Source organism: Polistes canadensis, unplaced genomic scaffold (assembly GCF_001313835.1).
Source record: "Polistes canadensis isolate GaletaPanama2010 unplaced genomic scaffold, ASM131383v1 scaffold_5, whole genome shotgun sequence".
NCBI lineage: Eukaryota > Metazoa > Arthropoda > Insecta > Hymenoptera > Vespidae > Polistes > Polistes canadensis.
In genome coordinates this window covers 1,453,053-1,469,512 of record NW_014569552.1, presented here as the reverse complement: position 1 = coordinate 1,469,512, position 16,460 = coordinate 1,453,053, and the positions used below count along the sequence as shown (strand labels likewise).

Here is a 16,460-nt window from a genome sequence, read left to right as displayed (position 1 = left end):
ATATGTTTTATACGTGGGTGGAAAGTTAAGAATTCGAAAGCGATCTGCTGAAATTGTATCGAATGCGAAACAAAAGTATCGAGTCGTTTCGCTGTTCTCGTTGATAGCAAGAAGAAGAAAAGGAGTATGAGTTGAGCTGGTGGGAAGGGGTGGGTTTGGGGTTGCACGCGTTCCACTTCTCTCGCGAAGGAGAAAATAACGACGTCGTTTCGTGGAACTTGTCGGAACAATAAAATTAATCGTGCTCTCGACTTCAAGAAGGTCTTACGCGGAATTGAGATTCGGTATAATCGGATTTAAAGAGTCGGATGAAATTGAGTACATTCGCGAATCAATTTTCCAAGAATTTTCCTTCTACGACATTAAAACACTAACGAACAAATGACCAAGCAGTATTATTCCTTCTTATTTTGATTTTCCGAAAATAGATAAAGTTAATAGAATTTTTTTTTACAAAAATCACATAAGAAGAAAATTTGTATTTTTCTCAAAATTGTTTATACAAATTGTTTTATAACCAATTCGTAAAACTATATTTACTCGTGTAAATATTGGTTATACTTTTTGGAACACATTTCTATTAATATAATAAATAAAGAGAACAAAGTTTAACCAAAAAATAATCGGTAGATTTATTTAATACAGTTTTCCAATGATCTGTATATGTGCAACAGGCACTTCGTTTCGCTACTCAACAGTCGCGTAATTAATTCGACTTCGAACATGAGATTAACTTTATCATCAAGGGATAATTTAAATAATGTGTATGTGATGTACACTGGTTCGGACCAATATGGCTCGTATTAATCGATTAGAATCCACTACTTCAAATAAGAAGCCAAGAAGATCTAGCAGTAATCGATTGCTTTTAATGAGTTAGCAATCGTAACTAACTATAACTAAAAGATGTTCTATTTCTTATAATGGATTAGTGAGGAAAGGGAAGGATTAATTTCCCATTGGTTGTGGACGTGTCTAGTTTTTTTATGCATGATGTACGAAATACATATGTACATTGTTCTTCAACGATCTTGAGATGTGTTGCCCTTTATTTGTCGACCATACCTATCTTACAAAATGCTTCCAAATATCAGGAAAATATTCTCTGTTAGATCTTATTTCATGACGTTATCTCCGGTGATTGCCAGTTCGACCCATTCCTACACAATTGTAAAATGCACAATTGTAAAATTCGGAGACAAAAAATATGCATTTCTCCGTTTTATGGTCTTACAAGCGGAGGTTTATATTCATCCTCGAGATAACTTGTTCTCTATTGATTTAAGAGGTTAAATAAGATTTCCAAAAACCATGAATACTTAGAAGCAGCAGAACGACGAAGCAAGAGAACTTCGAAATTCATGAAATATAAAATGAAATAAACGGAAATAAATGTATGTACACATAAATTACGTAATGTCGTTTTATGTTATTGTTACTAACTAATTGCTAAATAATTATTGAACCAAAATAATAAGAACATTAACGAAAAGTTTGTCCTTTCAAAATAGTTTGTGTTTCAAATTTCTGCAATTTGTAGTTCTAAAAATGATTCTCTTTTAAATAAAATGATTTCAGTACTTTGACACACTAACTTATATAATTTCATTAAACAAATACTGTCACAGTGAACTATATAATTTTTTGAAAAAACCATTGACCTTTATAAATTTTTTGAATAACACGCTTGACATATACGAAATATACGTTGACGCGATTTATATACAGTTTTTTTTTCTCATTTTACTATACGCGCGAGCGTATTACACAGATGGTACAAATTATGAATGGCAATATTTCGAAAGTGATATTATCTTCGTAACTAAAAGTCATAGAAATTTGAAATAAAGACCATTTTAAAGGTAAAAATGACCAATTTTTATCTATCTGCTCCAATATCGTCGATATAATGAAACCACTATCGTTTATATTACACGTTCGATTTATTCTTTGAAAATGTGGTTTTCCATGGTAGTTACTATAAGTTTCGTTTTAAATAAACGATGATACGAGGAAGAAAAATGCAGCAACGCAGAGATCGGCGTTATTCTTGGCCCAACACTCAAGGGATTTTTCAAATCTAGCATCGTAAACTTGAAATAACTCGAAACATTTTACGAGACCTCGGTGAAACGAAAGTTTCCCGCTGGTTCTTGATATATCTTTGACAGTCCTCTGAAACTTTCGGAAAGACTCAAGAAATCTTCAATTTACGAATATGTGGTCTCTCTCTCTCTCTCTCTCTCTCTCTCTCTCTCTTTCTTTCTTTTTCTCTTACTTTTTGTTCGCGCGTGCGCGTATGGAATTACAATCATAATTTCGAAGGACGAACCGTATCGTAAACTATGTCGAAGCCGACGATGCATGCAGTAAATGTCGTATACATCGATGCCTCAAAGATAAAACTTTTTTAGTGAATGGTAACGGGACTTCAATATTTCATTTATTATCATTTCGATCGAGAAATTCCAATAACTCGACTACTTTCACAAATTTCCATTAACGCCTCGTATAAAAATGAGAAATTCGTTGATGGAATCAACGAAAAAGTAAACTTTTTTTTTAAAGACACTTGGGTACATCGATGATTAAAAATATGACTATATATTTATTATATGACGAACTACATTATAATAATATGGAATCATGCATTTCTTTTTTTTTCAATAAATAATTCCTCTATGATTTTTAAAATTAATATAGTAAAGATCAATGTGAAAGAAAATTATTATTAGATATATAACTATATATGTCACATTTTTAACTTGACTTATCTTCATAATATATAATATATAATTAAAAATAAACGAAAAAAAATTAAATGATATCAAATATGTTATAAACATATTATATTTCACTAAATATTAATTCTTAGCATAATTCTGTTTCTTGGTTAAATTTGCTAACATATTATTATGGAACCATTAGAATCGGATTACTGGAAAATCTTCGAAAACGAGCGAACACGAAATTGTTCCTTGTTAGTTTTGTCGTATACAGAGAAATTCGAGCGTCGGATAAAAGTTACGATAGATTTACGGTGTTGTATTTCGCAGGACGTTGCATAAAATAGAAAACAAGAAAGGATTGTAGTAAGAAGGAAGGTTGTTGCTTGTGCGTAAGGAGATTATCCTAATCGCAAGATAGAACCTTCTAAAAAGAAGAAGAAAAAGAAAGGAAAAACGTCTTTCACGTAAAACGTCCGAATCGATTGATCCGACAGGAGCAACGAGAGTGACAGCAGCTCGAAACTACCTACAGCTAGACATGAGATAGATAGTACTAGACGAAACGTAAAACGAGAAAAAAAAAAAAAGACAAAGGTCCTATTGCGAGCTATACATATAAATCACAGGAACGACAACGACAACGTATTAGTGTTAGTACAAGAATTGAAACTCTTTGTTACTTTTTATACACTACACACGTATCTTATATCTACCTTGATAATATATCGACATCCTCTCACGTCAGTGTGTAGGTAAGCACGAACTATTCGGTTTACTTAAATCCTCCAAAGGTACATCCGAACCATTGGATATTTCTGTGAACAATTTATCGAACAGTATTCTATTCTTCAATACTTGTATAAAATGTGTTTTTAAGATTTCTACAATATAAATGCATACTTGCATTTTTTTCTTATCTTCGACTAATTTTTATATGTAGAATCATCATCCGCTGGGTGATACTATCATGCCTGTTCAAATATACTTCCTGTATATTTATATAGTTTTCAAAAATATATTAATTATAATAAAATCTTTATTAAATATTATAATTATTTGGATGATAATAAAAAAATCAACAATTGACTTAACAAATGATTACTTTTGCTCTTTCTAACATAAATTAAATGTTATGTTAATATGTAAATGTATAGAAAGAAACATTAATTAGTATCTATTCAGTGAAACAGGGCAGGAACTATAATCATAAATGCAGTAACAAATCACTGAAATTGATCTTCGAACGAAGGAAGTTTCCAAGTTAACATTGCATGTATTTTCCTTGTTGCCATTCGAAATAATTCATCGACTGGTGAGATACTAAGCCAAAGATCACCGACAAAGTTTCAGACCGTTTCGGACAAGACTGTCGAACATGATTTATCGGGTGTTGATTTAAGGAAAGTTTGATCTTTAGGATATAGATATAAGCCTGTAATGCATCTCTTGAAACTGATGCATCGAGGAAATATTAAACTAGAAATATACATAGAAAGAGAGAGAGAAAGAAAAGCTTACATTAGAAGCTAAATAATCGAAACATACACAATTTCTTATTAAGGAAAATTACAGTAAATACGTTTATTAAACCTATATTAACTTGTTATGTAGTAATTTAATTGGCTTATTGTTAGGCCAATTTGCTAATTGAAGATAAACGTTTATTCGAGAATGAGAAAGGGAGGAGGAAAGAAAGAAAAAGGGGGAAAAAAGAGAATGTAATTAGTTGTCTATCAGAATTATGAAAGAAGAAAATACATTATTATTTAATAGACATAAAATCGATAAAAACGTTGGGTTTTTTTTTTTACAATTCGGTCTAAAAAATAATTTGTCAGGTTAAATTATTGTTTTTTGTATGACTGAAATACTTGATCGAACATGATGGTAACGAATATAATTATTGCTCTTTTTCTCTTTCTTTCTTTCTCTTTTGCTTTCTATATTTATCTTGTTTTTTTTTTCTTTTTTTTTTTATGATACGGTAATGTAAATTCACCGGCGTCGTTTTTGTTGACGCGCACGGGACACGACTTCGATCATCACGCGAAAGAATTTTACCGACAGGATTACGTTTCGGCATGAAACGTGTAACTGACAGCTGTAACGAATGGTCTGATTAACTGACCCCTCTGGTTTAAGTCTTTCTCACTCCCTCCCTATTCTCTTTTCGTCCAACAACGAAGATCGATTTGGTAATACTTTTGCTTGTTTCTTTTTTTTCTTTCTCTTTTTTTCGGAAGATAAAACCGCTGGGAAGCACTTAAATCTCCTCTCTTCTGTTATTTTTCAGTCGCAGACATGTTTCGAATTATCGAGTAATTAAATTAAAACAACGAAACTCCCGTGGTCTTTTGTGTCATTTAATTTCCCGTCGTTTAATTCCGTGTCTGTAGTATCCATATTTTCCTTTTTTATTATGACTTATACAGATGTGTTTGTCTGTGCATGAAATTTAAAATATTCCACTGAAACAACTGTCAGTTCTATCGAACAAATTTACTATTACACATGACAGATTTGTGTATAGTAGAATAGTCAATAATTTTATTTATCTCGTTGTTAATTAAATTATAAAATTTTAAACAATTGATATATTTATTTTAGATATTTGTCTATCGTTTTGATTACTATTGATATAAAATTTGTAGAAAAGAGAATAGTATTAGAAAAAAATTGATAAATAATACATGATACCTATAAATCTAATATATCCTTTATGTATGAAGGATTAGGATATCTCTACAATGTGAATTTACATATATATGTACATATATATACCCATTTTAATATATTGAACGCGCTGGTCCCACGTTATTGCGGAATTTTTTGATTACAATATATACGCATATTTTATACGTTGATATATTTTACTTATCGTTATTTATTTCTTTTTACATTTCTTTTAATTTCTAACAAAACATAAATAATATTCTATACAAAATCAGATCAACAATTACTCTGTAAAAATGAATTTAAAATTCAGTTTCTGTATTTTCGTAAGACAAACAAATGTGAAAAAGCGCAAACGTTGAATGTGTTAAATATTATATTAAAAATTCTATCCAAGGATATTTTTGTCTTACGATATGAATTTTTCCTGACCAAACACTTTTCACAATTCTAAATGAAAATATATCTTTTAATTTCAGTTTTGTCATATAAAACTCCGAAAGATTTAACATCGTTCCAATATCATCGACTAAACCTACATAGATATGATAGATACATCCATGAATGTATGTTTACAGGTACATAACGTACACGAGGACACACATTCGCTAGGACAGCTCGTGCGAGTTTTACGCCCGATTTTGCCGCGATCATTCCTTCGATCGAGTTCAAAGTTTCGACAAGCTTTTTCCACGGGAACCTTGCCAAGTGCTATGCGAAGCGCGAGGGTTAGGGCCGAGTTTGGTGAAAAACGCGAACGTCGTTTCCCTCTTACTACTCTTTCTATCTTTCTCTCACTCTCTTTTTCTCTATTGCTCTCTTTTTCACGAGTAGAGACGGGACCACAGCCATATTCGTCGAGGACCATCGTTTCTTATCGACGAGAGCTTCTTTTTCCAGGCCAATTGCCTTATAACGGAATCCCAATTTAGCGGAATTCAAGGAGCAATAATTCCGCTGGGAGTCTTACGGACTTTTTTATTAGGCCTTTCCATCTCATAACCACTACCAACCAACACCAATCCTCCCTCCTTTCTTCTTTTCCTTTCAAAGCTTATTATACTTTTTTCTTTTTTTTCCCAAAATATCAAAGTTTAATATACGATGGCATCAAAATTTATGTCAATCTGATGAATACATTAAGATTAATAATGCGATATAAAAATAAGTATTATGTGAATGTTATAATATAGATTCATTTGATTGATAAATACGGTGAAAAATTATTATTTATGTGTAATTGTATATGATTATATTTTTTTTAAACTTATCTTAGTGTTTATTTATTCTATTATATTATAGATTTCTTTAGGAATATATTCGCAATTTTCGAAGTTGTAATAAAATTTAATTCGCTTAAATATTATTGAAATTTGTGTATGTGTTTTTGTAACAGTGAGCATTGCATGAATGATGATGTATTGCATGAATGATGAATTCATCATGAGCAAGTGGAATACATGAATGTATAATATAAATATTATAAAACTCAGTTAACTTTGTATGTTACAGTACTGAGTGCAAATTATCATATTTAAACATAAAAATAGCAAAAGGACACTTCCTAAACATTATGGAGAATTTATAGATAAAAAAAAGCCAGATAGCATAATTTTCAAGTTATATTTTAGCTGGAAAACATTTAAATGTAAAGCATTACTTTAAAATTTGTTAACAATGTTATTTCCTTTTCTCTCTCTCTCTCTCTCTCTCTCATATTTTTCTTATTTTTTATATTTAAAATATCCTATATATTTTTCCTTGAAATTTTTTAATGTATTATTTGCTTTATTATTTAGTATATACATTTTTAGGAAAAAAATTTTACGTAATACTTGTAATAAAGTAAATATTGAAGCAAAAATAATAGAAAAATAACGTTTCATTACTTTGTTAAACATTTTGCAGAGATAACCCGTCTTACCTTTTATCTTATGCATATAAAAATTGTCGTAGCAAAAGGACAGATTATCAAATCAAATCTAAAAATAATGTACTAAAAAAAGACTTAAAAGTAACATGAATTAAATGTAACTGCAGCCAAATATATAGCAGCATTACCATAAATTGTATTAATATTGTCATATTGATTATATTATTATTGAAAAATCTTTGAACTAGTGTCTTATTCCATTATTATCACTTCTAGAAATTGAGAAGTAAGATATTGTAGTATATTAAATTTATTATTATATCGTAATTCTCTCTGCAGCCAAGTAGATTCAAGGATTATTGAATAAGTTTATCATTATAAAAATTTTTATATTTATTCGATCCAACTCTTTTACATCACTTTAAAATCAAACATTTAACATTCCTCGTACGTTCCTTTTAATCGGTTAAATGAAATAAAAAAAAGTAAAGAAAATTTAAAAGAAGAGGGCATGAACGAGATTGCAAAGGGTGACGTTCATTGACAGAATGTTCACCAGCGGCGACATTGACAGTGTCGACAATGGCGATGACGCTCGTCACACCGCAAACGCCGTAAACGATAAACGGGTTTCTAGCGAACGCTATTGACTACCATAATTGATTTTCTTTGCGTGTAGACGAAGAGAAAGGTGTCGATGGGATTAGATAAGTCACCTATGATCGAAACGTTCTATGTTTCATCGATCGTAAAATAGTAGCTTTATCAGTCAATGATTAACGAATGTTGGCTTAGAAACTAGTAGTATGAGTTTAGCATTGATCTGGCAAACATATTAAATTCCGTCGAAATAACGATATATTCTCTAATATGCATTTGTTTCATAAATTATCTAATTAAATTATTCCGCGAATGTATGATTTATTTAACAGTAATTTTCAACGCATATTATTATTTAATTTTAATCACAGAAAAAGGTGTACGCTACAATTTATAATTCATGGTAAACTAAAATATTACTACCGCTATTCATATTGGGTAATTATTCTATGTGATTATACATTCATCAAATTGATTAGCTCGCTGTTGTATTGTTCGATATAAGAAACACATGTAATATGCTAGAGTGAATATATTATAACCGAATATAATTGTTACATTTATTGTTCTATACGTTCCATTATATCTAATCGTATTATACATAATATATATTAAAAATATGAATTTATTTAAAGAATTAAAGAAACATCAAACATTATATTTACTATCAGCAGACTAATTAGCGATTAACAGATTTTATTGACAATTTGTATAATATAGAATAGAACTTCGAAGGATGTTATTTATTTTTATAGGAACCTCGACATTTTTCGAAATCTATAAGCACCAGCAACAGATTATCAATGAAAGCATATTAAAAAAAAGGGAAAAATAGAAAATGGTCGACGAACGTTTCGCGATCAATCGATTAGCACTTTAATATTGGTACGTGGATGATCGCGGTGGCATTCATTTGCACTTTGACACGAGCGATAAGTCGTGTCGTGGACATACATTTACCTCTGGCAATGTTTGTCCCATGAGATCTGCTCGCAGCATTTTTATCTTGAAACATGACAGGTAATCGTTTTTTCCTCCCCTTTTTTTTTCCTAACCTCTTTTTGATAAGGTACAAAATGAAAAGCAAGTTAATGAAATAATTTTTCGAGATAAAATTATATTGATCACAGAAAATATTGTTTAATTATTATGAATATTTCATTATTAAATCCCCTGGTGTATATGATGTATTTTAAATTAATTTTTTATATTCATTCTATTATTTGATTTTTTATTCATAAAAATAAATGTTCTGCTCAATTCATGGAAAAAAACAAAACAATATCTAGCGATCGATAATAAATCTAGGATGATTAAAAATATCTATGAAATACAAACTTTTCTATACAAATCTGATTACCCGTATTCTACGAAAAGAGAGAGAGAGAGAGATACTCTCCGTTCGTTCTATTCGAAGGTAGATATTTCGTGTAGATATGCGGGTGCATTTCAAATAAAACGATCGAGACGAGCTATTCTCATCATAGAATATCGGAATTGTTGGCGTGTCAATCATGAAAAAGCATTTTTTTCATTTTTCTCTCTATTTCTCTCTTTCACACTCTCTTTTCTCGATGAGATCGGCTCACATGGAATTCTCATTGCATCGAGGAATTCTACATTCTCTCGTGTTTCATCATCTCATCTGGCTTTTTTAAGTTTAAATGCGGATATATCTGAAATTGCGAAGTTATGAAGAGAAGTAATTCATCTGCGGAGTAATTCTTTTTTAATGACAATACTTTTAACGCCAACATTACTTTTTTCAATAGAAATGAGTACAGTTAAACGATCGGTATTACAAAATTCTAAAAGCAAGAAAAAAAAATACACGAAAAGTAATGTTATATAATATTTTTTTACAATCATTTCGACATCTCTAATTATATTTCCACTTTTATGATATCTTTGCGTTAACAACTATTACAAAAATATCGGAAAGTCTTTATAATTTATTAAAATTATTCTTCATAAAAAATCAGGTTACGATTATACATGGAAATAATAGATTATAATAAATATTATTTCTTTTTAGAATTAAATAAATCATAAAGAAGATTAAAAGTGAAAGATAATATATATAAGGATGAAAAGAAAACCGTGAGAGGAAAAAGAAGATAAAGTTTTGTTTCGTAAGAAGTAAAGAGAGAGAGAGAGAGAGAGAGAACATAAGATGACCGTCGGAGTTTTCTTTTATTAGAATAATTTTTCGGAAGCGTAAGAGAAGTAGCAGAAAGAGACATAGAGAGATGGATAGAAAGAGAAACATAGAGAACAGAAAGTAGAGAGGTAGTAAAGTTTTAGAGTATACATTGAAAATTTTGAAAGTCTCGACTTATAACGTGGGCGAACTGATAAGCTCCGAAGTTACATCGAAACCTAGTTTATAGGACGATGCCTTGAGCTCTCTTTTCGACCTCGAGAAAAAGGATGAGTCTGTGCAAAAATATTTCTGGAACGGGCTCCTATCTTCTTCGATCTATCTAAGGTCCATTGCAAATATAATATCGTTGAAATTCACCGTCAATCCACCTCGACTTTTTAATTTGAATTTTTGAATTTTATTCTAGAAATGACCTACCAAGATAAAAAATATATATATTAATTTTTTTTAATAAAATACGAGATATATTTATTAATTTTTTAGTTGTGAGAAATGAAAGAAAATAATAGCATTGTTCTCCGAATATAATAGAACGTATGTACGTTTAAAATTTCCAGTATGAAATAGTTACTAACGTTACTTATTATTAGACGATATTTGAAATATTTCTAATACAATATAATAGATTTATTGAAAATATCTCAATATTTTCACAATTAATGACGTACTAGACAAATTTATCTATGTTGCAATTACTTTGATTGTTTTGATTCTTTCATTTTGTTGAACTATTATTTCATTTAATAAAATACTAAACTCGTAAAAATCAAACGCAATATAGGCGCAATATGTACCACTGTTAAAAATATTCCTGTTTAATTGAAATATTTGCATGAGAAACATTAATTTCGATCGGGCGCGAATAATATTCAGATAAAAATTTAAAGGGAGATTTTTCCAACACACGTATCCGTTCGGACGTTAACTCGTTAAGTATATACGCGTCGTAGTAACGATTTATCATTCTACGTCGTTATGTCAATGGGGTTATATGAAATCCATAAGCCAAACATGGCTTATATCTTTCGATGCACGTCACGGCTCAACGAAAACGAAGGTTGAAAACGAAGACGAAGACGAAGACGAGGGACTAAGACTAAAACTAAGACTAAAATGAAGACGAAAATGACGTAGACATGAACGTGGACGACGACAGCAATAACTTATCGCAAAGAGCGTGTCTACCGTATTTTTACGACGAGCTGTCGCCACTGGGAAAGAGACTGCTGCTTTTTCAAAAATAGTACTAAGCACACGTATCGATTGATTTACACCACGTCGTTGAAGTTTACGTGAATTGTCACGACGAAGTCGACATTAGAAGAAGAAGAAGAAGAAGAAGAAGAAGAGTAGTTTTAAACTATAAAGCATTTCTTCTAATCCAGCTACTCGATGACAAATACAATCGTGGTTGTGATTTTAAAAAGAATGAAAGATCCAAATTTTCAGAAAAAGTTTTACAAGAATTTTTATCCATTCATTCGCGCGCGTGAACTTTGTCAATAAAGTAATTCGCATGATGTATCAATCGTACTAGAATATTTTCATTTCAATTCATTTATAATTTTAATTAGAGAAACAACTGGCAATTCAAGTACTCCGGGTATTTGATATTATCATGAGATCTATGAGCTGTTAATAAATCAAAACGATTAGCTTTACTTTTAGAATTTTGTTCAATTTTAACGCTAACATACTTATATATATATATATATATTTGATCCCTTATATTTTATATTTAAAATAAATTGTCTTAATAATTAACTTAATATAACTTACTTATATACAATATAATAATTATTAATTATGTGTACTCCACAAACGTGTATTTTTCAATATTCAATATTATTTCTTCTTCCTTTTATCGAAAATTAAATAGCAACTTGAAATAAAAATTTAACTAAAACATGGAATATTTTTCAATGTACGAATTGATCAAGGCAAAAAGATCGTTGTTTTTCGTCGCTTTGTCGTTTATCAGTTTCGGCGTTATGACACGATGGCACGACACGAAGGGGGAAAGCTTTACGGCCATTTTGTATTTTATTGGTGTAACACCTAAATGGACGAATATCATCACAAGCGAAACGTTTTCATATCTCCCTTTCTTTTTCTCTCTCGTTCTTTTTTTTAATGCAATTCGTTCTTTCAAAGATTCACATGCACTGGAATTCCCTTTTTGTCTCTCCTCTTTTACTCTTTTTTTTTTATACGGCCCTCTTTCTCTCTCGCACGTCCTCCTCTCCCCTTCCTCTTCTCTCTCTCTCTTTCTCTCATTTCCATGCAGGGAACGTGGATAAAATTTTCGACGAACCAACACGTTGTAGTGAGAAATATTGGAAATCGTGCTTTGTCATCGAAGGTCAATGCATAAAATACTCAAAACATGTAATGCACGTGAGAATCACGATTTTTAAAGAGGAATGGACTAACGAAAAAGAGAAAAGAATTTTATGTTACATTGATCGCCTCGATTTGTGATGACAATAATAATAATAATTATTATGGTATAATAATATTCGTTTACAATAGAAAAAAAAGAAGCAATTATTTATCTACGATAAATCTTTATAGGAACTTTTGAACATAAAAGAAGTATTATTTCGTAAGTGGCTGAAAACCAATATATGAAAAATGATGCTTCAAGAAATACTACTCGCAATGATAATAAGCAATGGTTTAGATAAACGATGAACTTAACTATTACGATCTATCTTAAAAATAAATGATCCTTCAACTCGTTGAATTACCAGTTTTTATTTGCTCTGAAGTAAATACTTATGTATATATACTCTTCTAAAAACGAGTAAACTGAGAATTTAAAAACAAAATGACAAGAGAGAGAAAGATAGAAGAGTGTCCGTGCGTTTTCGATGCGTCATCGAAGCTTCATCGAACGAATTTATCACCCATCGTGTAATCTCGCGCGTTTGCACGCGATAACTTTCCACATATAATATATGCATATAGATAGGAATCTCTACGTGTTGTACAATAAATCGTGTACATAATTCCAGTGGCGAGTTCATCATGTAAATATAATAATAACAATAGTAACAAAAAAATATATTACCTTTATCAGATATTTTTTTTTTATGTATAACATCTAATTTTTTATGCTTCGCCAATTACTTTTTATAATTTGTGTTTTATTTTTTCTTTTCTTTTCTTTTCTTTTCTTTTACCTAAATCCAATTCTGTTGCAATTACAACGATACGGTTACGGTACACGCAAAAGTGTTTTCCAACTATTCATGGATTAAAAAGTCAACGAACTTGGTTTAGAAAGTAAAAACTTTTTATGGAATGTTCACAAAAATAATATTTCTTTTATTTTTCTTTAACTCTACCATGAATTAACTGCATCGTAATGCAACAGGACGTCTTATACAAATCTTTCTAAATATGATAGATAAAGCAACATATTAGAAAATAGGAGACGAAGAAATAAAGGGAGAAAAAAAAAAACATATTAAAAGACAGAATGATTAAAATATAGAGATACAATTAGTGATTATTAGAAGACGATAAAAAAATCTGAATAAAATAAAAGATGGACAATATAGAAAGAGAAAGAATGAGAAAATGAGTAAGAGGAATGAAGTAAAAAAGCCGACTAAATCTATTCGCGAAAATCTACATCTTGAAAATTAACGAACACAGAGTAGTAGTGGCTCGTTAACGAACAGGAAACTCTTCGTCACTTGCAGTTCGTGCGCTAAAAAAAAAAGAAAATATCCTGTGCACCCTCCTGTCTGTCCGATTCTTCCCTTTCTCTCTCTCTCTTTCTCTCTCTCTCTTTCTCTTTCTCTCTTTCCCACTCTTTTTCTCTTCAACTCGTTCTGTCCCTTTTTTACGCGAAGCTTTTTTTCTTCTCTCTTTTTGTAGCTTTCTTTCTTTTTTCATTCACCACGCGTCATTCTCACAAAGAGTGTCGTTAGTACAACTTTTTTTCTGACGCCCGCGGCAGTACGTCGAATTCACGTGACGATAACGCCAACGCGTTCTAACGCGAAAGGTGATATGAAGAGCAAAAGAAAAAGGAATAGAGAGAGACAGATAGAAAGAGAAAAAGAAATTAAAAATTGTATGGGATAATAAAACTAAAGATTTTGTCTAGAAACTTTGACAAATTAACGTAACAACTCTGCATATTCATATTTCATTTTTTTTTTGTTATTTTCGTTTATAAACATGGATATTTATACATTGACCACTAGCATGCCAAATCGATTAACTTCACAAAATAAAAAGTAGAGAAAAAAGATAAAGTAATATATATCATGGGTATTGTATATTATTAAACAACAATAATTGTTCTATGTTTAATAGCCATTAAATGTAATTAATAAAGCAATTTATTTATCAATATTAATAATTATATATTGATTAAGTTGTTTTGATATTTCAATTTGAGATAATTCTAAATCTAATCGCTTTGGTCTTTGAACGGTTCATATATACATTTAATAAAATCATTTGAATTTTTATAATGAACGTTTCGTAATCGAATATATAACTGTAATATTAAAGATAATACATGAGGAATATATAAAAATGTTCCACGAGAGAGATAAAATATGAAAGAAAAATAATCTCGTAGAACACATGGGGTCAGAGGAAAATAACTATACGAAAGAGTTATAATCTAGGCCCATTCCAATTCCGATAGCACGTACAGACGAGAAAAATATTAACGATAGAACGTTCTCTTGCACGTATGAACTTAACAGCCGATAAGTAACCACTCGGCAAGTGATATTTTCATCATTTTCTTTGCGACAACGCGTGCTCTAGAGAAAAAAGATTAATATCTCTGTGGCTTTGGTTGATGGTTATTTTCTCTAACTACATTAAACTATAATATTTACGATATAGAACTGTAACTCGTGTTATTATTTCTATTTCTAGAAAATATTATATCGTTCGAAAAGTTTCTTGCTTTTTCCGGAAGTAAGTTTTACATGCATAATATTTTTTATTTTATGATATTTTACTAAAATAAGTTATATACAATCTATTCTAGTACCTTTCTTTATATTATATATATAAATCAATAAAATAGTATAGAATAAAAAATATTCTGCATAAAAAACTTATGAAGAAAAGGAAAGAAACTTTTAACACGATCCAATATATATAACTAATAAATTATTATTAATTATTCATTTGTAAATTAAAAAATAAAATCATATGACCAACACACTAATAATTGTCTTCTTTTTCTTTTTCAGAGGAATTTTGCAACAAGACAGAAAGAATTACGAGGAAGCCATATTGAGTTACCAACGTGCAATACATTTTCGACCTTCATTAGCACGTAAGTAATTATAGATTTTTATTATTGAAACCTTAATAATCAATACGATAAAAAATCTTATTAACAAGGGAATCATATCGAAGCATTAAACGTGATTTGAAAAAATTCAGCGAAGAGGAGTTTATACTTACTTTGCTTGTTATCGAACACAAATTTTCTATCCAAAATTACGTAAGATTTTTAAAAATTTTAAACTTATAAGATCTAAATATCTTCTTTTTTTTTTTGTTCATTCAACTTTCCAATTCATCACTTTTATTTCTTTCTTTTTTATATTTGTTGAAATCAAGTAATGTAGGTATAATATTACATTACAGAAATACAGTAAAATACAATAGATTCATTTAAAGTATTAAGCTTGTATTATTGAACATTATTACGTTGATATTTTGCAACATGAATTTAGTGATTAAATTAATGACAACGACTCGATATATATATATCATAACTACTACTAATGATAATTTAAATCCATACGTTTCAAAATAAACACAAAGCTGACTTCAAAAGTGTATAATAAACACTTTCAATTGAGGGGCGTTATCTTTGAAAATAAATTAATGAAATGTCTAAATATTAGTTAATATCCTAACTGCCGCATAGAAAAATTCATAAAAAAATATTGATTTATAGAAAAGAGAATTTCATATTAAAAATGGGAACATTTATTTAAAAGAATGAATAATATCACTGTCGAGCAAATTAGGTGAAAAAGATTGATAAGGCATGCATTTTCTCAAGATTTATCGAAAAAGTAACCATTTCTACGTGTCTCTTCATTGGTACGAATCTGGTAATAAGAAAGAAAAAAAAGGAAATAGACGAAAACGATACAACACAGAGAAAGAGAGAGAAAGATTTGAAGAAAGCGGAAGCAAAAGTCGAAAGAATGCTACAGGAAATTGGATCGACGTTCCTATATGGGTCAGAACAACGTTCTAATGGAAAGAGAATCGACTTGTGACTTCTTAACGAGGCGTCTCTTGCTATACCAGAAGTCAGAGATAGAAATATAAAGAAAGAAAAAAAGATAAATAGAGTAGTAAAACGTAGATCTTAAGAAACGTGTGTCGGATGTTCCTGTGCAAGAAAAAAAAAAAA

At 30.0% G+C, this 16,460-nt stretch overlaps 1 protein-coding gene across 2 annotated transcripts in view; it reads left to right on the top strand.

Moving 5' to 3' along the window:
- Window positions 1-16,460, top strand: part of LOC106788032 (transmembrane and TPR repeat-containing protein CG4341-like) — a 209,829-nt gene that overhangs the window by 152,955 nt on the left and 40,414 nt on the right. For both annotated transcript variants that reach the window (XM_014750934.1, XM_014750924.1), the window contains exon 6: window positions 15,274-15,359. In XM_014750934.1, the coding sequence (XP_014606420.1) occupies window positions 15,274-15,359 (86 nt within the window). The remainder of the gene's footprint in view (window positions 1-15,273; window positions 15,360-16,460) is intronic.